We start from the raw sequence: 24,611 nt of genomic DNA on the forward strand, positions 1-24,611 counted from the left end.
CGACGGCGGCGACTTGCGGCAGCGAAGTGACTTACGGCCGCCCCGTCCCCTTGGGGAGCGCCCGTTGGTGAGCGCGGAATACGGAGGCCGGCGCGGGCCTGGGTACTGTGGGCTGGCCGTGTCGAAGCATGACCCAGTCGGTGGTCGTACAGGGTAAGCTTCCTTGGGAGGATGGGGACCCATTCGCCGCCGAGGCTGGTGGCCCTTTTTCCCGCCTAATGTCTGTTCTCTTTCCTTCCTGGGCACAGTGGGCCAGTGTGGAAACCAGATCGGCTGCTGCTTCTGGGATCTGGCGCTAAGAGAGCACGCCGCCGTCAACAAGGTACTGCTAACCCTAATTCCCCACCCGCACCCCAGATCTGTCACTGAGGCTCTTCCAAAAAATAAGCAAGAATCACCCTCTGTGACCTCTTTTATATGAGGTCTTTTTGGTAGAGGGCAAACTGGTTTTTGTTTTTGTTTTTAAATTTTATTGAAGTACAGTTGATTTTGGGGCTTCCTTGGTGGCTCAGCGGTGAAGAATTCGCCTGTCAATGCAGGAGACGGGGGTTAAATCCCTGGGTCAGGAAGATTACCTGGAGTAGGAAATGGCAACACACCCCAGTATTGTTGGTGGTTCCCAGGTGGCGCTAGTGGTAAAGAACCCACCTGCCACTGCAGATGTAAGAGACCCTAGGAATCCCGTGGACAGGGGAGTCTGGCGGGCGACAGTCCATGAGGTCGCAAAAGAGTGGGACACGACTTAGCAACTAAAAGAACAACATGGTTGATTTACAATGTCGTGGTTATTTCTTCTGCACAGCAAAGTGACTCAAACTTATGGACAGACATTAAGGACAAATTTAAGTCGGCGTTAGACACACAACAGTCTTAAGGAACACTGGCCAGAGACCTCTTTGTCAGGGCTCTTGTGAGGAGCAATGATATACCATATGTGAAAGGTGTTGTTCAGTTGCTAAGTCATGTCCGACTCTGTGACCCCATGGACTGCAGCAGGCCAGTCTGCATTAGTAGGTAACGGTGTGTGGTACTGTAATCCTTAATTTAACCAGTTAGTTTTTTAAATGATTGCCAAGAATCCAAGGAAAGCTTTCATTTGATGCACCTGTTCTACAATTCTGTGAGGACATCATTCTTCAGTACCGCCAGCTGAATTTAATCCATACATCTCACGATATTTCCTCTTCTCTAGATTGGAAGAATGAATCTAAGCATTTTATGATTATTTGCTTTTTTTTATTGTAGCTGTATGCCAGCCTTTAAAGTATTGTGGGATAATTAAATTAATAATCCTTAAATTAAAAAGACTTAATTTGGAAAAGAGGCTAAATGTAATCAAACACCAATACATGTATTTTTTCTTTTTAGAAAGGGATTTATGATGAGGCAATAAGCAGCTTCTTTAGAAATGTGGATACCAGGTAAGATGGGGTTAAAGTTTATCACATAGCATAATGATTATTTTTATGTCAGCAGTTAGTGGTAAAATTTTTGAAAGGACAATAACAGTTGATAGCTGTAAAGAAGTTGTCCATCTTTTTGTTTTTCTCATTATTGAAAACGTATTCTTTTGTCATTAATATTCTCATATCATTTAGCAGAGCAGGACTACATTTCCTTTTATTCCTTTATATCAAGAAATAAAAAGAACCTTTAATGTGCGTTCTTTTAACTTGACCTTGAGATAAAGTTTCACTAAAAGGAATGCTGAAAATTTCCGTGAGAGTATCTTGTTAATGCATTCAATAATGGCTAACTTTTGAAAGAAAACTGTACTGTTTACATTCCTGTGATATTACTTGTGGCCAGGAGTATTTGCTCTACAAATAGAATGTGCTAAAAAGAAACAAAGCAGATGTGGTCAGAGTAGTTTTGTTAATTTAATAAAGGGTATATGTAAATATAGAGCTTCCCAGGTAGCTCAGTGGTAACGAACTCAATGCAGGAGATGCTGGTTGTATTCCTGGGTCAGGAAGATTCCCTGGAAATGGCAACCCACTCCAGTATTCTTGTCTGGGAAATCCCGTGGACAGAGGAGCCTGGTGGGCTACAGTCCATGGGATTGCAAAAGAGTTGGACACGACTTAGCGACTAAACAACCACAAATATGTAAGTATATATCTTTTACCTGAAAGAGTAATATTTTGTTCAGAGTATTTTTTCTAAGCGTTTAATATTAAGTCATGAAGTTCATGCATTCTCAAAATGCTTAATAAAACTAAACCTGCTGGACTTGAACTGAAAAATAAATGGTTTATATGAGTTGTAACCTAATAAAAATTTCAGTTCTACTTTGAATTAGTTGGTTGGATATCTGAGGCAGTTATCTCCCAGAGAAGGCTAGGTAGGCCCCACTTTTTGGTGAATTTCAGATTTTGATCCTCAGGCTTGCAAATTCAGAAACTTCATTGACAGCTTGAGAATGAGTCCAGTGCTCTCCAGTACAGGCAGAAAACCAAACTAAGATGGGAGATTAAAAAGCAGAAAGTCAATGTAGTCATGGACAACAGGAACTATAACTCAAGACTAGATACTTATTATCTTTCAAAGGCACATTATGTTCTGTAAGAAATCTGTCAGGAAATCTAAGTAATAGAAGGTTGCTTAGTGACCATGGAATCAGACCAAAGTAAGTTAGATATATTACTTAACTTAATGACTGGTGTTATTTATCTTTATTAATATGGAGACATCTGTCACATAGACTAGGTTTCCTCTTGTCTGTACGCTGTAATATCTTCTCCCTTAAATACTATTAAGAGACTCAAATTTGCCTTTGCAGTACTTCCTTGTAGGTAGTATTCTAACTAAATTTGTTCTCCCATTCCCTCTGTAGTATTCCTTTCATTGTTACATAGTTGAGACTCAGCCTGAAAGCTGTTCTCTCTTAATAAGGTGATTTTATGTAACTATATTCTCATCTCCTTGGTTTGTTTTATAGTTTAACCTGAGAGCATTCTTATTTCCCTAGTATCAAGTTTGAAAAAAGGGCCTTGGCATCTTGCTCTTCTTTCCATGCGCTATGAATACATGCAGCATCTATTCCACAAAGTAGTACAAAAATTCTTTTTCAAGAACAGGACCACATCTTTTTATATACTTCTTTATCTATTTGAGGAAATTATCATACCTTTTTAATAGCATGATAGGAATATAGCTATACCAAGGGTTGGCAAGCCTTTCCTATAAAGGACCAGATGGTAAATATTTTAGGTTTTGCAGACCATAAAGCCCATGCCACATCTCGTTTAGTCTGCTCTGATAGCATGAATGCAGGTGTAAATAACACATAAACAAATGATGTGACTTTATTCCAGTAAAACTTGTTTTCACAAGTAGCTGGTCAAGACTGGCCTGAGGACTATATTTTATCAAACCTGACTTATGGCATCATCTATACTCAACGCAGCTTTCCTTCGTATATTCTGTCTTGTAAACTATGTTGACCTGTACACTGTTTGTGGTCACAGATTTAGTTATTTTGGTGACTTATCTTCAACACGAAATTCTAGAAACAGCCTTAAATACTCAGCAGTATATAACTGATAGTTAGTTGATGTGTGTTTGGCTGCAACAGGAAGCCTCACTAATGGTGACTTAAACAGTAGATGTATCCAGTTATGTCACATTCAAAGAAAACTGGAAATCGGATGATCTTTGTCTGGAGAATTGCCCTAAAGACCAAGATACTGTCATATTGTTTCATGTGTTGGTTTTTTGACCTGGTGTTTTTTTACTTGTAACTATAAGATGACAGTTTCCACTGCCAGGAATCCCATCCATGTTCATGTTCAAGATAGGAAAAAGGACCAGCTACATCTGGTCATTTTTATCAGAAAGCTTCCCAGAATAACTCCTTTTTACCTCACTACCCAGAACTAGATTTCATGGCCAGCCCAAACTGCAGACAAAGACAGGGAAATAAGTACCTCGCTTTTTCAGCCTGATGGGAGATGGGTAAGGGGGATGCAGGTTAAGAATGGCTTCTTTGTTGCCTTTTGTGTCTGCCTCTCTTGACCTATAAGTGGCTTTACTCTACAAATGGAAGTTAACCTTATTATCTAATAGGATTATTACCCATGGGCTATCTTATGACCTTTTCTCATGTTTTATCTTTCAGAGTGGTTGGTGATGGTGGCAGTATTTCCAAAGGGAAAATTTGTTCTTTAAAAGCACGTGTAAGTTGTATACACTTGGATTCTTATATTGCATGTGTTTTTAAAATAGCTGTACTAAAATTTTACTTTAACTTCTCAACTTTTAAAAAAGTATTTGCTAAGCCACATTTAATATAAATATGATTAAGCAGATATTTGTGTCTCCATGAAACTTCAGGGGAAAAATTTTGTGCTTAAAGTAAAAACGCTGCATATTTAGCATTTTTTGCCTAATATTTTAGGCGAAATATATGTCTAGATAAATAATAAAAGCCATTCTAACTCTAAGCCTGAAATACATTCTCAATCAGTTCAGTTGCTCAATCATGTCTGACTCTTTGTGACCCCTTGGACTGCATGCAGCACACCAGGCTTCCCTGTCCATCACTGACTCCTGGAGCTTGCTCAAACTCATGTCCATCAAGTTGGTGATGCCATCCAACCATCTCATCCTCTGCCATTCCCTTCTAGTGCCTCCAGTCTGCCCCAGCATCAGGATCTTTTCCAATGAGTCCCTTCTTCACATCAGGTGGCCAAAGTATTAGAGCTTCAGCTTCAGCATCAGTCCTTCAATGAATACTCAGGACTGATTTCCTTTACAATTGACTGGTTTGATCTTGCAGTCCAAGGGTATCTCAAGAGTATTCTCCCCAACACCACAGTTCAAAACCGTCAATTCTTCAGCAATCAGCTTTCTTTATGGTCCAGCTCTCACATCCATACATGACTACTGGAAAAACCACAGCTTTGACTAGATGGACTTTTGTTGGCAAAGTAATGTCTCTGCTTTTTAATATGCTGTCTAGGTTGGTCATAGCTTTTCTTCCAAGGGAGCAGGTGTCTTAATTTCATGGCTACAGTCACCATATGCAGTGATTTTGAAGCCCAAGAAAATAAAGCCTGTCACTGTTTCCATTGTTTCCCCATCTATTTGCCATGAAGTGATGGCATGATCTTCATTTTTTGAATGTTGAGTTTTAAGCTAGCTTTTTAACTCTCCTCTTTCAACTTCATCAACAGGCTCTTTAGTTCCTCTTTGCTTTCTGTCATAAGGGTGGTGTCATCTGCATATCTGAGGTTACTGATATTTCTCCCAGCAATCTTGATTCCAGCTTGTGCTTCATCAAGCCTGGCATTTTGCATGATGTACTCTGCATATAAATTAAATAAGTAGGGTGACAATATACAGCCTTGACGTACCCCTTTCCTGATTTGGAACCAGTCCATTGTTCCATGTCCGGTTCTAACTGTTGCTTCTTGACCTGCATACAGGTTTCTCAGGAGGCAGGTAAGGTGGTCTGGTATTCCCATCTCTTTCAGAATTTTCCACAGTTTATTGTGATCCACACGTTCAAAGGCTTTAGTGTAGCCAATGAAGCAGAAATAAATGTTTTTCTGGAATTTTCTTGCTTTTTTGATGATCCAGCAGATGTTGGCAATTTGATCTCTGGTTCCTCTGCCTTTTCTAAATCCAGCTTGAACATCTGAAAGTTCACAGTTCATGTACTGTTGAAGCCTGGCTTGGAGAATTTTGAACATTACTTTGCTAGCATGTGAGACGAGTACAGTTGTGCAGTAACTTGAACATTCTTTGGCATTGCCTTTCTTTGGGATTGGAATGAAAACTGACCTTTTCCAGTCCTGTGGCCACTGCTGAGTTTTCCAAATTTGCTGGTATATTGAGCATCATCTTTTAGGAGTTGAAATAGCTTAGCTGGAATTCCATCACCTCTACTAGCTTTGTTCGTAGTGATGTTTTCCTAAGGCCCACTTGACTTCACATTCCAGGATGTCTGGCTCTGGCCCTAGGTGAGTGATCACACTATCGTGTTATCTGGGTAATTAGGATCTTTTTTGTATAGTTCTGTGTATTTTTGTTGCCTCTTCTTAATATCTTCTGCTTCTGTTAGGTCCATACCATTTCTGTGCTTTATTGTGACCATCTTTGCATGAAATGTTCCCTTGGTATCTGATTTTCTTGAAGAGATCTCTAGTCTTTCCCATTCTATTGTTTTCCTCTATTTCTTTGCACTGATCACTGAGGAAGGCTTTCTTATCTCTCCTTGCTATTCTTTCGAACTTTGCATTCAGATGGATATATCTTTCATTTTCTCCCTTGCCTTTCACTTTTCTTCTTTCCTGAGCTATTTGTAAGACCTCCCCAGACAACTATTTTGCGTTTTTGCATTTCTTTTTCTTGGGGATGATTTTGATCACCGCTTCCTGTGCAGTGTTACAAACCTCCATCCATGGTTCTTCAGGCGCTCTGTCAGATCTAATCCCTTGAATCTATTTGTCACTTCCACTGTATAATTGTAAGGGGTTTAGGTCATACCTGAATGGTCTAGTGGTTTTCCCTACTTTTCAGGTTAAGTCTGATGTTTGCAATAAGGAGTTTATGATCTGAGCCACAGTCAGCTCCCAGTCTTGATTTTACTGACTGTATAGAGCTTCTCCATCTTTGGCTGCAAAGAATATCATCAAACTGCTCTCAGTATTGACCATCTGGTGATGTCCATGAGTAAAGTCATCTCTTATGTTTTGGAAGAGGGTGTTTAGTAGTCATAGTAAACACTGTGTTCTCTTGGCAAAACTGTTAACCTTTGCCCTGCTTCCTTTTGGACTCCAAGGCCAAACTTGCCTGTTACTCCAAGTATCTCTTGACTTCCTACTTTTGCTTTCCAGCCCCCTATGTGACTTCCATCACCAGATATATCCACTACTGGGTGTTGTTTTCACTTTGGCTCAGCCTCTTCATTCTTTCTGCAGCTGTTTCTCCACTCTTCTCCAGTAGTCTGTTGGGCACCTGGGGAGTTCATCTTTCAGTGTCGTATCTTTTTGCCTTTTCATACTCTTCATGGGGTTCTCAAGGCAAGAATACTGAAGTGGTTTGCCATTCCCTTCTCCAAAATACATTCTCCTGGAGGTTAATTTTCATTTGAATATGGTGAAAATTTTTTTTTCATCATAGATATTGCTCCCAGTACAAAGCATGGATTCAACCATATTGTAGTGAATACATACCATAACCATGTAAAAACTCCTGAACAAAAAAATACTTCTAGTCAATAGCTTGTGTTTAGTCTCAAGCTAATTCTAACAACACTTCTCTTCTGTGTTTGTGTCTCTACAACAAACTGCCTTTTACAGCTGTTGATCAATAATATTTGATTATGACAAAAATAAAGGTAGTTTAGATGATATGGAAATAATTGAGATGATAAGGATCAGACCTGGAGGAGTGGCTAAAAGAGTAGAGAACAGTAGTGTTGTGGTACCTGGGTACCATCTCCTTGTGTTTAGGAGACCATGTGCTTGTTAGGATAATTGATTAACCTAACTAGAATAATTGATTAACCTTTGGTATAGTTCATGCCTTAGGGAGTATGTTAGTCCCTACCAGATCTTACTCAGAGATAAAGAAATGTTGACTTTTCCTAGTCCACTCCCAGTTTGAGCTCTTTCCCACCACCATACCAGTGAGCGGGTTGGGAAATGGAGGAAACACTGTTGGGAAGTGGTAAATCAGCATGCTTCTGTAGCCTTTGACTTTTTTCCTAGAAAGTTTTCTTCCATTTCTCCTTAGTAGTCTTGGTATCATGTGGATCACTGAAGAGTATAAACTTTAAAAGATAACTTGGTAGTTGGGTTCCTCCACTGTGTCCAATATCTTAGGTTAACAGGCAAACACTCAGAATTTGGTAAATCCTATATTACAATTAGGGAAAGCTGAAAGGCCTGATAGCTATCACCAGGTAGCTCTGGAATAAAATAATAAACGTCAAATCTTAGAGGCCGTGACTCCAGACCTAGGCTGGCTAAGTGAGGAATCCAGAATAATTCCTTCCAATTGTCATTAACTTCCAAGGGAGAAACAAAGGTCTGATATGACAAAGGAAAGATTCAGAAAGTTATAGACTGTCAGGGTTTAATGCTAAGTGACTATGAAAATGGTGATTCTCTCAAAACTGACTTCAGGAGATTCTCATTTTCTTTTTAGTAATAGATGTTGTCTCCCATCTCAGTAAAATTTGTGGCATTTATGAGTTTGTGAATTTTTACTGTGAATTACTGGCGGGGAGGGATACTGTCGTCATCTTTGACATCTGTCCAGTACCTTGGCTTTGCACATATAAGTAGTTTACTGATTTGAATTGGACAGTTTTCAGCTGTGATTTCATAAAGAGTAGCATGGTTGTACCTAGTGAGCTAATATGTTAATGCACCCTACATTCATTGAGAATTTTTTCTGGTTAAGGTTACCATCTAGACTTCTGAGACCTTGTTCTCAAGAAATGTATAGTCACATAGGCACATAAATCAGACATGGCTGAGTGACTTTTACTATAGCTATTCTTACTTTCCCCTGGAGAAGGAAATGGCAACCCACTCCAGTATTCTGGCCTGGAAAATTTTATGGACAGAGGAGCCTGATGGGCTACAGTCCATGGGGTCACAAAGAGTCAGACACGACTAAGCAGCTAACACTAGGCATATGCATAAAAGAATTGTTAGAAAACCAGAGAGAATCATTCAGTTCCCTTTTTTCCTTCTTATTCTTTGGGTAAAGGTTCAGAATCCATCTTTTCATTGGATTCCACTTTTGGAGCAGAGTGAAATTAATTTTTTAATTTTTGTAACAGATTCTATATAAAAGAGTCAAAGATTTGATCTGGTTTAAATTATAAAAAGAACAATGTAACTATAAGCTCAAAAATTATTTTTATTTGTAGAGTGACTAAAGAAAAATATGCTGATTACATTTTATTTCTCTTTCTCAGGCTGTCTTGATTGACATGGAGGAAGGGGTAGTAAATGAAATTCTTCAGGGACCATTGAGAGATGTATTTGATAGTAAGCAGCTCATCACTGATATTTCTGGCTCAGGGAATAATTGGTGAGATTATGCCAAATGTAAAAATCAAATGTCATCTGAAAAACATGAGGAATCTTTGTTTCATTCTGTTAGGTCCTACTGACATGAAAGCAAGATGTAATTTGCCACACCTAACACTAGGCCTTTCAGCCCATCATCTTTTCCTTCATAGATGATAGTGTTTCACAATGCTTGGAAGCTATCTGCATTCTAGTTGTCTCTCTCTCTCTCTCTTTTTTTTAAAGAAAAAGATGAATCATGAAAAATTCATTTACTAAATTTCTCCTTGTAATTTGATTCTTTGTAAATGCTAGGTAGTGACAAAAGTTGCAAGTATAAACTGTTCTCTTACCTCTTACTATAGGTCATAGTAAAGACTCTATCAAAGTTTCCCATCAGTCAGATTTAATGGAAAATGATGATACAGATACTGAGATGCAAGCCAGACCAGTGTCCCAACATATATAACTTATTCTGCAACTTTTGAGTTACACCTGACCACGTGTTGTGTGGAGGTCATTCTTACATTTCAGTTCACCATAATAATACTTGAGAATCTGGGCAACCAAAAAGGCTTGCAGAGCCTCATGAATGTTAGTACTAGATGAAATGTGTGGCATTTGATCTAGTACTAACATGATGTGACCAATGTTTTTCTCATGTTTTAAGTCTAAGGTCCATTTAGAATTTTTTATTTTTCATATCCTTCTAGTTGACCACAATCTGCTTTTTAATACATAACATACACCACAGTCAGAGATTAAGTGAAGATGAGGTAAAAAAATCTATGTAACTAAAAGCTCATTTTGTTGTAGTTATACCTTAAGATAAATTTTAAAAACTGTAGTTTAATATCCATTGATAGTGAACTATCTTACCAGGTTACTTGTGGATTATATTTATAAATATATATATGTGTATGTGTGTGTGTGTATTTGCTCAATTTTCTACCAAGTATCTTTGAGATTATATAATATGATTTATTGATATTAAACAGGAATAGAATTTACTTAAAACAGTAAAAATACCTTTTCAAGTTTATAGTCTTTTAAGTCAGAAATAATAAAATCTTGAAATAATAAATGCAAGATTTTTTTTTTTAATCTGTATTCTTTTTTCTAGGGCTGTGGGTCACAAAGTGTTTGGCAGTCTTTATCAGGAAAAGATTTTAGAGAAACTCAGAAAGTCAGCAGAGCACTGTGATTGTTTGCAGTGTTTTTTTATAATACATTCCATGGGAGGAGGTAAAATTATTCAATCATTTGTCTATTACAGTGTGAAAATGCAAGTGGGTATTCATTCTGTCAACATAAGTCTTGTTTTCAGGCCTTTACTTTAAAAAGATAGAACTATTAATTAAGAGTGTGTTTATGAGTGCATGTACACAACAGCTTTTTATCTTAAACTTTTGTCAAATTGTGTCACTCTGACCATTTTTTACAAACTTAAACGCATTTAAAGAGCCAATAGAACTGAATCTGAAAAAACTTTTCTTCTGTCTTTAGTGGAAGGTAGATTTCAGTATGGAGAAGGCAATGGCACCCCACTCCAGTACTCTTGCCTGGAAAATCCCATGGACAGAGGAGCCTGGTGGGCTACAGTCCATGGGGTCACTAAGAGTCAGGCACGACTGAGCGACTTCACTTTCACTTTTCACTTTCATGCATTGGAGAAGGAAATGGCAACCCACTCCAGTGTTCTTGCCTGGAGAATCCCAGGGACGGAGGAGCCTAGTGGGCTGCCATCTATGGGGTCACACAGAGTTGGACACGACTGAAGTGACTTAGCAGCAGCAGCAGCAGATTTTAGTATAAGCCTTTTGGGAATGCTGCCTTTCTCGTAAGAGTTTTCTTGTGTGGTTCTGCATCCTAACTAGAGCTAAGTATTTGTACATATTCATAGATGTGCTTGCAAAAGAATATCAGTACCCTTCCTTTAACCACCTTCAGTCCTTTCTTGTGTTCAGTAAGAGAAATAAGCAAAAGAAATCCTCTTAGTCAACTCCTTTAAATCATTCCTTACATGGTAATTAACCACCTTAACCTAGAATAAATGATCTGCATTGCTTTCTTTCCCAGGGAAACTTGTACTTTGCAAGTGAAGTATTTTGCTCCTCTATTCCATGAAGTAGAAACTGATCATAATTTGCTAATTTCACAAGAGAATTAGCCTATTTTAAAAGAAAAATTTGCCACACTTTTTTCCTTCAAGCTGAGATTAAGATTGTTATATTCAGCAATTTATGTACAATTGACTTTATTATTCAGTATGATAGTATTTGAAAATTAAATTGCAGTGTAACCACGCCTTTAGAAGGCCATCATAATCATTAAATTAAGAAACTAGTTTTCTTTGTACTGACATAATTAACCTGCAGATTTTGAGTAAGTTTTCTAAAAAAATACCAGTTTGATTTATAGTTCTTTATGGTACCTTTTTATATCCCTTTATTACTCAGAACCTCAGTAGATTGTACTTTATTCATAGTTCACTGAAAATGGCAAATAAACTTGAAACAATATTGAAGATTAAAAATGAAGTTTTTTCCCACATCTAATCCCTAATCTCTCTCCTCACATATAATCAAGTTTCCAGTGTCTCTCCTTCCGGATATTTTCTGTGCACATTTTGTGTGTTTTTACATAAACAAGATCATGCAATACATATTACTCTATCATGTTTTCACCTTAAATTGTTTCTGAACATTTTTCAGTATCAGCCCACAATATCCAATTGTAAATATGTAATAATTTTTAAAGTCAGTTCCTCATTGATGGATGTCAAATTATTCATGGTTTTTAGTTACCACATAAAAATCCCCAGTGAACATTTGGTATCTGCCTCTTTGTCTGTGCCACAATAGCTGTAAGGAATATTCCTGGATAGGAAAGTGGGACCAAAGTTCGTTGGTACATTTTAAGTTTTGATTGATACGACTAAATAACCTTCCCACAATACTGCGCCAATCTGTATTATTAGCAGCAATTTGTAAGAGTTTATTTCCCCACACTGTCACCAACACTGCGTATTGTGAGACATTAATACATTCAAAATTATTTGTGTTAATTTGCATTTTTAATTAGATGAAAGTTTGAGCATCTTTACATCTATTTGCGATTTGGTTTATTTTACTATAATAATTATAATTATTACAATTTCTGTCCTTAGCTCATTTTTCCATTGCATTATTCATGTTTTTACTGTTGATTTGTAACTCTCTTTATTAAAGAAATTTAATCCTCCATCATATGTTTTGAAGATTTTTTTTCTTAGTTTGCCTTTTTTTTCATATATATGGAGAGAGAAATTTTATTTTTAATGGAATCAAAACTGTCTTTTTCTATAATGGCTTTGGTTTTTTATAATGCTTAGAAAGTCCTTATTAAGGACTCTTTTTAACCCAAAAAAATCTCTGTCACTTTCATCTAATATTTTTAATTTCATAACCTTTTAATATTTATTCACATGGGGTTAGAGCATTGACCTTTAAACTTTTCTTTCATCAGTATAGCAAGAAGTACATTTTATATCACCCAGCCCAGCACAGACACACACAAACATGCACAAACTAAAACAGAAGATTATTTACCCATACTATACGTGACTTACTATTATTTCTTTTGTTTCACTTAAGAAAAGAGAATACTAGTCGTAGTCTTATAAATGAGGTTTATAACCCACTAACGGTTCACAAGCCATACGTTGAAAACCACCAGGGTAAAGGATTCCAGTTTTCTCTCCTTTAAGTTTTAAGTTCTTAAAAATACCTGAATTTGTGTAAATTGAATTCTGTGTGTCAGAAAGTTAACCTGAATGGAATTCTTAGAGTTTCTGCTTTTAGACAGATAGTAAAAAGCTTTTCTGTTTTGAAATTATGTAAATTATAGTTGGTTATGCTTAACTTTAAACCATTTTAACTCTGCGTTTTAAGTTGCTTCGTATCATGATACCATTCATCATTAAGATTATGTAGGTGCTACACCAAAGATGTCAAGATAATTTGGTTTTTTTAAGTTGCTTAACATCAAGTGTAGTCTGAATACTGTTTTAGGTGAATTTTTTTACTCTTGGATCAGTTCTCTTGGCATCATATAGATATAATTTAAATGTAAAAAAGTGTGAAGTGTAGAAAGGTCTCTTATCATCATAGCCAGACCCAGAGATTGAATTCATGACTTCCAAGTCTCACCACCTATATTGTCATTTCTTTATCTGAAATTAATTAGTTAATATATATATAATCATAGGTATGAGTTGAAAATTGTCTTTAATAAATATTTTTACCAAAAATACCCCACAGAAACCCAGGTTCTTTACAATTACATTCTGAACCATTTATGCTGTTTTCTTTCTGAAATCTTAATCCTCAGGAACAGGATCTGGACTTGGCACATTTCTTTTAAAGGTGCTCGAGGATGAATTCCCAGAAGTATATAGATTCGTGACTTCAATTTATCCTTCTGGTGAGGATGATGTCATAACCTCACCTTACAATAGCATCTTGGCAATGAAGGAACTTAATGAGCATGCAGACTGTGTTTTGCCCGTTGACAACCAAGTAAGAAATGGCATTGTAATTTATGGACATATTGTGTATACATTCAGTCTTGTGTCTTGCTTGTGTGTTTATGTGAAACAGTCTCCACTTTTCAGCCTTTCCATCTAAGAGAAAAAATGAATTTAAATTGATTTTTTTTCCTGGAAGAATTGTCATCTATGTCTTCTCTTCTTAATTAGCTTCTTTCCCAATATTTTTCCCTTAAAAGTCTTTATTTGACATCATTAGCAAAATTGACCTCATGGTGAATTCTGGAAAGTTGCGTGCAGCTATAAAGCCAAAGAGTCTGGTTACCTCAAGTACTGGAGTTTTTAAAAAGCGGCAGGAGAAACCTTTCGATGGAATGAACAACATTGTGGCCAATCTGCTGCTCAATTTAACAAGGTAATTCTGCTCACAGTGTACCTAAGGGCAGTCAAAACTGCACTCTGCTTCTGATGATGTTTTGCAGTAGCATTTTTTAGTTAGTCTAAGTTGTAGAAACTTTTTTAAAAATTGTATTTAAAAAATTTTAGTTTGTCTAGTATTCTCAGATCTTTGAATGATAGATCAGAATTTTATTTTCACTGACTCCAGAGCAGCATTTTCCCCAAGTACATTCCATGAAATACTCAGTTCAGTTCAGTTCAGTCGCTCAGTCGTGTCCGACTCTTTGCGACCCCATGAATCGCAGCACACCAGGCCTCCCTGTCCATCACCAACTCCCGGAGTTTACTCAGACTCATGCCCATCGAGTCAGTGATGCCATCCAGTCATCTCATCCTCTGCCGTCCCCTTCTCCTCCTGCACCCAATCCCTCCCAGCATCAGGGTCCTTTCCAATTAAAAGACGCTTACTCCTTGGAAGGAAAGTTATGACCAACCTAGATAGCATATAAGGCTATGGTTTTTCCAGTAGTCATGTGTGGATGTGAGAGTTGGACTGTGAAGAAAGCTGAGCACTGAAAAATTGATGCTTTTGAAGTGTGGTGTTGGAGAAGACTCTTGAGAGTCCCTTGGACTGCAAGGAGATCCAGCCAGTCCATGAAATATTAATAGGTGTTAAATGATAAAAAGTTTTGTGGGAGATATACTTGAGAAACACTTTGGTTAGACAAAAGCCAACTTTTTTTTCTTTTCCTTTCTGTAAATTAAACTTTTAAACCAGCTGATCTATAACTTTATTAGCTGGTCCAAAATATTTCTTTTACTTTGATCTAAAAGATTACTTTGGCATTATTCCAAATTATAGCACATAAGCAAACCCTGGGGGAATTTATTAATAGTAAGATTTATAGAACTAACTATTGAACTATATGTATTTGATTCAATCTGAAGTCTGTTTTAAGTAAAAATTTTACATATATAATTAACAACTGTGGTCGTGTGTCTGGTTATACTTTAGATAATCCAGAAACAAGAATTGCTGTAGATGTTGTGTTATATTTTAATTATCTTTATACATTATGTTCACGATAGTAAATTTCACTAATACAGAAAAAGCATATATTCTCTACTGAAGTACAGTGTACAAAAATAAGAAAGTGCCTGCTGACTAAATCAAGCTACATTAACTTAAATATTTTTCATGTTTTAATGTTAATTTTTTAGCTCTGCCAGGTTTGAAGGATCCCTTAATATGGACCTGAATGAAATCATCATGAATTTAGTTCCTTTTCCTCAACTGCATTATCTTGTTTCAAGCCTGACACCTCTGTATACACTGGCAGATGTTAACATTCCTCCTCGAAGGTAAGATGTAGTAACTGTATTTCAATTACTGGAGGATTCAGATTACTTTAAAAACAAACACATTTTTAAGAGGTAAGTGTATAACAACTCTAATTGTTTCTTCATATCATCGTCTTTGTGAAAAGGATATAAAATAGTTGATGATAGCCTTTTTCGATTAAGTGAATGCTGCTTCAGAAGTCATTGTTTAAAATAAAAAATAAACATCTAAAAAATAGAAGTCTTTATAAAAATCTCAATATTGTTTGAAGTAAAATCTAATAACTGAATTTTAAAGATATAATTTTTATTGAAAAAGATGTAACGGCTATGAAGTCTGACATACTTAAGTATACATGCTCTGTCACTTACTCATTATAGGACCTTGGGCAAGAGATGGACTTTTAGTTTTCTCATCTTTAAAAATGAGAGTCAAAGTACCTACCTCATATGCGATTTGGGTATATTATATAAGAGTATCTTTTAAAGCTCTTACCACAGTCTAGCACCACAGAAGGCTTACAGATATTGCTCTATTCAGTTCAGTTCAGTCACTCATTTGTGTCCAACTCTGCAACCCCATGGCCCAGCACGCCAGGCCTCCCTGTCCATCACCAACTCCCAGAGTTGATTCAAACTCATGTCCATTGAGTCTGTGATGCCATCCAACCATCTCATCCTCTGTCGTCCCCTTCTGCCTTCAATCTTTCCCAGCATCAGGATCTTTTCAAAAGAGTCAGGTCTTTGCATCAGGTGGCCAAAAGATTGGAGTTTCAGCTTCAGCATCAGTCCTTCCAATGAGTATTTAGGACTGATTCCCTTTAGAATGGACTGGTTGGATCTCCTTGCAGTCCAACGGACTCTCAAGAGTCTTCTCCAACACCACACTTCAAAAGCATCAGTTCTGCGATGCTCAGCTTTCTTTATAGTCCAACTCTCAACATCCATACATGATTACGAGAAAAACCATAGCTTTGACTGGACAGACCTTTGTTGGCAAAGTAATGTCTCTGCTTTTTAATATACTATCTAAAGTCTCTCACTGTTTTCATTGTTTCCCCATCTATTTGCCATGAAGTAATGGGATCTTAGTTTTCTGAATGTTGAGTTTTAAGCCAACTCTTTCACACTCCTCTTTCATTTTCATCAAGAAGCTCTTTAGTTCTTCTTCACTTCCTGCCATAAGGGTGGTGTCGTCTGCATATATGAGGTTATTGATATTTCTCTCAGCAATCTTGATTCTAGCTTGTCCTTCATCCAGTCCAGCATTTCTCATGATGTACTCTGCATGTAAGTTAAATAAGCAGGGTGACAATATATAGCCTTGACGTACTCCTTTCCTGATTTGCTCTATTATAGTTGTTATATATCATTTCTAGAATACCTTGTTTTATAATTTAAGCATAAAAGTTACATCAATTTACTTAACAAAAAATGTAGTTGAAAAATACTCAGTATATACAGTGATGATGAACTTGAAAAGGTCACACTGACATTCACAGTTGACAGAGGAAAAAGGTCTTGTCAGACTCTGTTAGAAGAAAGTCAGAAATCCCTGGCAGTCCAGTGGTTAGGGCTCCAAGCTTCCACTGCAGGCAGCCTCGGTTCCATCCCTGTTGGGTGAACTAAGATCCCTCATACCTCCCTGCACAGCCAAAAAATAAACTCTTTTAGAGGAAAGTTTGTAAATGATAAAGTAAAAACTAGATTACAGATCTTTTTTTAAGAGTTTAAATTTAGATTTTGCCAAGCTAATTCTATACTGTGGAATGTCACAGTGATATTGATTAAATTTTATTTGCACAAGTAACAGATAGCCAATTATGCCAACTAGTAGGCACAGTCTCTCTTTCTGTGTGAGATGCTAATGAGCTTAAGCAACTTGCACAACGTGTTCTATTGAACATGGGAGTCAACCATAAATGTTTGCTTTTATTATCAGCCCAGCATATTAAAAATGAGTATACTGGTGAAAGATACACCTTCAGTGTGGACACACAGAATGTAAAGTGGTGCAAACTACTTATTGTACAGTAGTGATTATCCAGACATTTAAAGTTAATCCTTAAAAGCTAAAGACATGTAATTTCTAGTTAAGTTCAGCATAATCCTGCTTGGTTTATTTTGATTAAAGTACCATATCAACATTTAAAATTTTTATTTATATAGTTATAACTTGTTGAAGGTTTGTTTTTGTTTTTAAAACATGTTAGGAAAATCTGTAGAGAACTTTAAAAATGTTAGACTCTTAAGAAACTAATCACAATGGTCTTTCTAGCTTTGTGTTCTCCTTATTGCCTCTGCTATACTAGAGATATTTCAAAGGCTGCCATATCTACATAGAAACGTATTTATCCTTGAGTAAATAATAAATTGTTTTAAAATTATACTGTTAAAAGGCATAGTTTTAAAACTTTAAGTAGTCTCCAACAACTGAGAATGATTTTTGGTTGTGCTTTGTATTAGTAAATGTCATCTAGTCCATTTTTATCAATGAGAATAGAAAAACATATTGGAATGTGTATATGCTCCTTTAAATTCCTTATTTCTAATATAAATATAAATATCCCAAGAACTATAAATAGCTCCTAGGTAATTGTTAAGTTTTTTGACAAATGGTAAATCAAGAATGAGGTTGCCTGCCTATTGTATAGTGGTTCTTAACCTTTTCTGGATTAAATGCCCAAAAGCACATACCAAAATTTTGAACACGGTAGAGGAATCCTAAGTCCCCCAAAGCTCACCATCCACTGAGAGAGTCCTCTATCCTTACGATAGAAGAATGAGGGTAGAACATAGGCTCCACTAGAGTAGAGGATTTTTGTTCTTCACTGCTGGGTCTCTCGCACCTAGAATGGTGCTTGGCATTTAGTAAATATCTACTGAATGAAATCGCAGCATAGTGCAATTTCTGTGGCTCTGCCTAGACAGTCTGCAGATACAACACACAGAGCTCTGGCTAGAGTTATCAAAGGCACTTAATCATACTTGTATTGAGTTAAATTGGATTTAAGAATCAGACTGGGGCCATATTAAAGGCCTAGGAGCCTGTATTATTATATAAACTTCATCAGTCACTTTTATCTTCCTCTCTTTAAAGAATAAAAAAGTTAAAAGACTTCATTCACTTAAAAGTATCCGTTTTCAGGAATAATAGAGAGTTGTGTCTTTTTTAGAGAACCTAGTATTGTCCTTTGATAGTTTCCTCTTAATTATTCCTAACTTGTGATATATTTTATAGACAGTAGTCTTAATAGGTTTTTAATTAGTTTTGATAGTTCTGATATTATGAAGTAGATAAGCATATTGAACTAAGTAATAATGACGTAAGTTTTAGACATTAGTACTACATAGAGTTAACTGACGATTTAGTCAACATTTTATAGCTACCTGAAATCACCAGTATATTGCAGAAGCTTTATCACCCCCTTCAAAATTGCTTGATTTCCTCTCCTCATATTTACCCAGATTGCTTTGAGAAAATGATATCTGAGATTCAGAATATAATTGTGTGTGGTTTATTTACCTATAGATGACTGTCTTTTCATCTTATAGTTACAGATAGAAGAATGATGTAATATTTGTATAAACAGTGACTCTTTCACTGTTCTAGGTTGGATCAGATGTTTTCAGATGCCTTTAGTAAAGATCACCAGCTAATTCGAGCTGACCCCAAACATAGTCTCTACCTCGCCTGTGCCCTCATGGTTAGAGGAAATGTACAGATTTCTGATCTTCGCAGAAACATTGAAAGGTTCGATTTTATACTTCTCAAGATAATGTGTTACGTGTACTGTTTGCAACGGTGGAGCATGTAGTTAAGTAGCATTGTGAACTTCAATTGATGTGTGACCTTGAGCAAGCTGCTTAGCCATTCTGAGCCTTATTTTTCCTCAAATTTAGAAAAGAATAATAGTACAAAGTTGTTAACTATGTTATGCACATTAAATGATGAGATGTTATTTTCTGGAAGTGTTTAGAAAATTTAACTATTGTTGTGTTTATTACCACCACCACTACTACACTGCTTCTTAGTTTCTTTTACTATTTGTTGACAGTCTGTTTTTTAGGGAAGTTGCTTTATTGAATTTCAAAGCAAGGAAAATTATAATACCTTTATTTCTTTTCATCCCCAGATTTCTAATGTTAAAGAATGTTTCTAGCTTCTTGAATCACCATTACAGCCAATTTAACATCCTTTAGTTCACTGTCAGACTTGATACTGCTAGTATTAAAAATCAGATAACCTACATTATAATCTAAGCACTTAAAATGAATGGTACCATTAGTAATGTCCTAGTTTAACTAATGTGGGCGGCCATAATATGGCAGACATTTTAGCACTTTAATTCTTACCTTTGAGTTTTTGCATCTCAGATTAAAACCTTCTCTACAGTTTGTCTCCTGGAATCAAGAAGGCTGGAAGACCAGCTTGTGTTCAGTACCTCCCGTGGGCTATTCCCATTCATTATTAGCATTGGCAAACAACACCTGCGTGAAGCCTACCTTCATAGACCTGAGAGAGAGATTCATAAGGCTCTACAAGAAGAAGGTAACCATCAGTGCATCTTTCAGCTGTGTGTTTATTTTGGCTGTTTACAGTCCATGGAGTCACAAAGAGTCGCTCATACACGACTGAGCGACTAAGCACACAGAAGGGATATTACCAAGAATTACACTAATATAAATCAGGCGTGATCCTGTTTGCTGTATCAGTGTATTGATTACAACTGAAGAGGAGAGGCTTACTCACACTCTAAATGAGAAATCTCATGGGTTTATAGGATTTGGGTTCTCATTTCTCTTGTAAAGCTGAGTGAACTATCATTTTAATAAGAATATTTTACATTATAGGATAGTTGTCTATTAAATTCCTAAAACTGGTCAGCGTTGGTTTTTTATTTATAGGCTCATCTTCATCACTATCTACAAATTGAAGGGATGGAGGAAAGCTGTTTCACAGAAGCCGTGTCATCTTTATCAGCACTTATACAAGAATATAACCAACTGGATGCCACAAAAAGCATGCCTGTGGAAGATTTACCTAGACTAAACATAGCTATGTGAAAAAGAAACCCCAAAGATAAAACTTCTTTTTAATTTCACATTTTTGCCCCCTTACCTTTCTGTTTCAGAATTTTTGTGATTCAGAAGGCCTAATGTGTTTTTCATATTGGGAAGACTGTCTTTAGAATGGTTTCCACTTAATTACAATTTGTTGATACCGTTGTGTGAAATTAGCTAAGTACTAGTGCCTTAACATCAAACATTTGTCTTCCAAAAAAGTCTTGTTTTCTAAAATTGAGAGAACAGAGCTCAACATTTTACTTTATTTATAGTCTCATATTTAGTCATTTATACAGAGAGAATCATGTCTGCAATAAAAAAATCTTGTATAGATATTTTTATATTTATTTATAATGTTTTCATAGTCTGTTTAAATTCTCCTGACTCTTTAAAAGTAAATACAAGAGTAGAACATAATATAAATATTTCTTTTGTAATAGCCACTAACTTCAGGAATAGATTTTATTACAATTTAAGGAGGTTTTATTTCTTCTTTGGGTAACCACTTGTTTGCACTCAAAAGAATCACAGTTTACAATTAACTTGTATTTGTATTAAGTTATTATAAAATGTTTTTTTAATTAAACCAGTTGATTTTGTAATAATGTCCACATTTTAAAACTCTTTCTTGTTATCAGTTTTGGTTGTCACTATTTATATAGCAAACAGAATATTACTAAGTTTGATACTTTCTTTGAAACTTTGCAGTAAATGTAATAGTCTAGTGAAAGTGTTCCAATTACTATAAATCTCCAGTTTTAGTCTTCAGCATTAATTTATTATATATTTCAAATTCACTGATGGACTTACCATTTAAGGAAGTAATTTTGAGGAACAATTTATTTTCAAGCCAAAAAAAATCTGTTGTGTGCTTTCTTTAGTGTTATTTTTTTAATTTATTTCCTTTTCAAAGTAAGTATACTGCTCTTGGTCTTTACCTTGGAAATCAAATTTTTTACAGTTTGGTATAAAAATTTAAATAACTGTCAACAGTGGTCAAAGAAGTTCCATTTTTTCCTTCCAAAAGAAATCTTAATTGATATTCAGGATAGGGCAATGGAAATAATAAATATATTTATAGCTTAATCTTACTCCTGTTTAAGATTTAATCTAGAAAATCTTATAGAATAAAATGTTCTCTTGTAAGTTGTATAATTTTTCATTTCATGGAATATGTAGATGGAACCATTACATAATTATACATTTTAAGAGTTCCAATTTTAAGGTTTTCATATTTTACATATATTTTCAGGAGAACCTTTTTTAAAGCTTGTAATGCCTTAAATACAATTATCTGAGAACAGCCAGGCATTCTTACTGTTTTAAACTAATAAGGCAAATTTGCCACCCTCTTAAAACCATTTTAAATTTTGATGTAATGACATGATTAACCTTAACTTTTCCCCATGGTGCTTCATTTTATAGAATCTTGAGCTCAGAAAATATATCTCCTGGATCTCTGCAGTTTCTCTGACATACACAAGATGTAATCCACAGCATCTTCCATTTAAATGACCCTTCATTTGGGCAATCAAATTGAATGGTAATCATTTTAGACTTATTAGGCACACAGCATCTCTTATCCAAGCATATTCCACAGAAGGTGGGTCTATAACTCTGAGTGCTTGAGCATCCAGAAAACACAAATTTTTCAGCTTTGACGGGTTGGAAAGTAGGTTGGCACGTTTTTCCTTTGGGAATCTGAAAATATATATAACATTAAGTAGTCACTCTTTAAACTTGATTATAATAGTTCAGAAAAGTTGTACTTCATAGAATATAGACTATTACACAGACACAGATATAATTATTTTTAGGGCATTAATAGTTGCCTTTAATCATGCCCAGCCCTTTTCGACCTTTAAAATCCCCTTCCACAAGAGGACTTTGAAGGTCCTCCCCGTGCATCCTCCATCATACAGGACCCACTCCCCAGTGCTTTTTGGTGTCTACCTTTGACTTAGTTCCACAATAAATGAAAATCTTTCTGTTTTGTTTACTATCAAGGGCCAAGACTTAGAGAATTTGCTAACACAGTTTTGAGTAAATGGATAGATGAATAAACATCTTAATCCCTTTGAAACTTTCTGATAGGGAATAACCTGGGGATAAGACTGGTTTTGTAGCATTTCTAAAAATTAGTCTCGAGACAGTCATCTTGCTTAGTTCCAGAAGTAGGACCAGTTCTAGTTATACCAAGCAACCTTAGAGTGTGTATTATGACATTACAGTCCTTTGGGAAGCAGTAGCTAAGCAAAGCATTCTGGAAATGGTGTGGTTCTCTCTCCAAGCAGGTGATACATAACTTAAGATCAGAACTGCTCTGCTGTTCATGTTTTCATAATTACAGTGTAACAACCAAATTCTTCTATTGATGGCTCTGATTCCACTACATAAAATTAATATAGGAAAAAGAATCTGAAAAAGATCTCCCAAACAATATACATGGTGGGGTACCACAATAAATCAGACTGATCAAGACCCAACTATTACATTGTTAGAATATTCTAGAATCCACAGGTTAACATTTTCTCTCTGCTCGATGAAAATTTTTCCCACAAAGTGCAACTAGGTAATATTTGCTTTCCTTCAAGATAGGTTGACTCTATGTCTCATGAAGTGGTTTTATTAACAAACACCTCCACAAGACACACATACTCTTTTCAGGAGTCTCAATATTGAATTATAATGAAGTTAAATATAATTAAACTTTACCTTTACTGTCTTTGATATATTACGGTCACAAGGCTGAATGTAACATAGTCTTTTCTCTTTTCTCATTTCACAGTTGCTGTTTTCATTGGTCACCCTGTTAGATATTCCCATCCCACATGTTCTGGAGCAAGGGGTCCACTTTGTTGCTTGCACAAGACATTTTCTTTTCCAAATAAGTGGGAGATTCCTATATGCTAAAATAAAGGAAGGGAAGTACACATACTTAAATATGTATGTACTCATGCAGATAATTTTTAATCCTGATTTTTAAGCTAATAGTTTACAGATCTGAACTTTATATAATGTAACTGAATAAAATAAGCTTATGGTCTAATTATTCTATTTTCCCTACTCCCCAAATTATCTTTTGACTAAATATTATAGTCCAGTACCTTAGGAATAAAAATGCATCATCTTTGAGAAACTGAGTAAAATACCCATCTCTTTCTGCTTAGTCCATTCCCTGAGTACTAAACAAGCTTATACTTTGATGGACAGCCACCTTTTCTCTGGCTCTTGGCTTATGCTTGATGTTATTTTCAACAGATGTTGAAACAGACATGAGTAGGATTAGGGAATTCAGGATATTAATCAGACAATGTGGTCTTATTATTAAATTTCATGGTTATATTGAAATCTAAAATACAAAAGTTAAATCTGAGAATTCAGCTATCAATGAGACCAGTTATTTTTTTCACTACTTAAAAATCTAGTCTTTTAGAAGATTCTCTACACTAAATAATCATACACTAAGTCATGAAAAATGTTCCATCTATTTTATTCAGTTTATTTTTTTTATTCAGTTTAATTGTTACATTCCCTGTGGTATCAGGCCTAACCCTTCCATTGTCTAGACATCATGCCACTTCAGAATGAATGGAAAGCATTTCCTTCAGGTTAATGTACATTCTAAAGTGGGTACTTCAGAAGTAAGGCAGAGATTTGAGTCTGCAATTGAACACAGCAAGATTCTGGCTACATTACTTTAAAATGTCAATTTAAAAAGGACTGCTCCCCATGCCTTCTTGATAGGAAATATCTCACTTGGAAATATGTGCTATCTTTGAATACAATGATACTTTGGTACTGTTGTCAGTTTTATTACAGTAGGATCTTGCAACTGCACATAGAACTGAGGGAGAGGAAGCAGAAAAATGGAGATACCTGGAAGGCAGGCAACAGTTTAAAGACATCAGTGCAGGAAGCAGGTTAAAAGCTTGGCACACATCTGCAATAAATAAAGGTAGTTTAGATTATCGTATTACCAATAATCCCCTTCAGAGTTAAGCTAAGAGCTGCAGTTCAGGAAATTTGCTTAGCATTCATTTAAGGGCAAGAAAACTAGAAGAAATTGTAAAAGTTTAGTGTCTGATGAGCAGTGAGTAAAGCATAGAGGCATTAAGTCATTGCATGCTTCCTGCTGTCCAAGCAAAAACTAGATTCCAACCACAGACTCTGGAATTAACTAAGTTACTAGACAAATAAATCTTAAAGTACATGTGTGTCCTTGTGCTTCATTTTAAAAGCCG

At 35.9% G+C, this 24,611-nt stretch overlaps 2 protein-coding genes across 5 annotated transcripts in view; one reads left to right on the plus strand and one right to left on the minus strand.

Moving 5' to 3' along the window:
* Nucleotides 1-21: 21 nt before the first annotated feature.
* Nucleotides 22-20,984, plus strand: TUBE1 (tubulin epsilon 1). Of its 3 annotated transcripts, none has more exons than XR_006338359.1 (12): nucleotides 22-153; nucleotides 249-322; nucleotides 1,369-1,421; nucleotides 4,121-4,178; nucleotides 8,939-9,054; nucleotides 10,156-10,277; nucleotides 13,404-13,591; nucleotides 13,800-13,975; nucleotides 15,181-15,321; nucleotides 18,914-19,054; nucleotides 19,697-19,852; nucleotides 20,209-20,350. XR_006338359.1 is itself a non-coding variant. In XM_043890044.1 (12 exons), the coding sequence occupies exons 1-12, from the start codon at nucleotides 129-131 to the stop codon at nucleotides 20,365-20,367; spliced, it is 1,428 nt and encodes a 475-aa protein (XP_043745979.1). In that variant the 5' UTR covers nucleotides 22-128; the 3' UTR covers nucleotides 20,368-20,984. The 3 variants fall into 3 exon arrangements, 2 of the variants coding, with proteins under 2 accessions (XP_043745979.1, XP_043745980.1); XM_043890044.1 differs by having other exon boundaries at nucleotides 19,678-19,852; nucleotides 20,209-20,984; XM_043890045.1 differs by lacking the exon at nucleotides 10,156-10,277 and having other exon boundaries at nucleotides 8,939-9,011; nucleotides 19,678-19,852; nucleotides 20,209-20,984.
* CCN6 (cellular communication network factor 6) overlaps nucleotides 19,864-24,611 on the minus strand; it is a 17,233-nt gene continuing 12,485 nt past the window's right edge. The window contains exons 4-5 of one of the 2 annotated variants that reach the window (XM_043890046.1): nucleotides 23,083-23,276; nucleotides 19,864-22,068 (exon numbers count right to left, since the gene is read on the minus strand). In XM_043890046.1, the coding sequence (XP_043745981.1) occupies nucleotides 21,787-22,068; nucleotides 23,083-23,276 (476 nt within the window). In that variant the 3' untranslated portion in view covers nucleotides 19,864-21,786. Of the gene's footprint in view, nucleotides 22,069-23,082; nucleotides 23,277-24,246; nucleotides 24,311-24,611 lie in introns of those variants that run through there. The other variant, XM_043890047.1, reaches the window with a different exon arrangement.

Source organism: Cervus elaphus, chromosome 28 (genome assembly GCF_910594005.1).
Source record: "Cervus elaphus chromosome 28, mCerEla1.1, whole genome shotgun sequence".
Taxonomy (NCBI): Eukaryota; Metazoa; Chordata; class Mammalia; order Artiodactyla; family Cervidae; genus Cervus; species Cervus elaphus.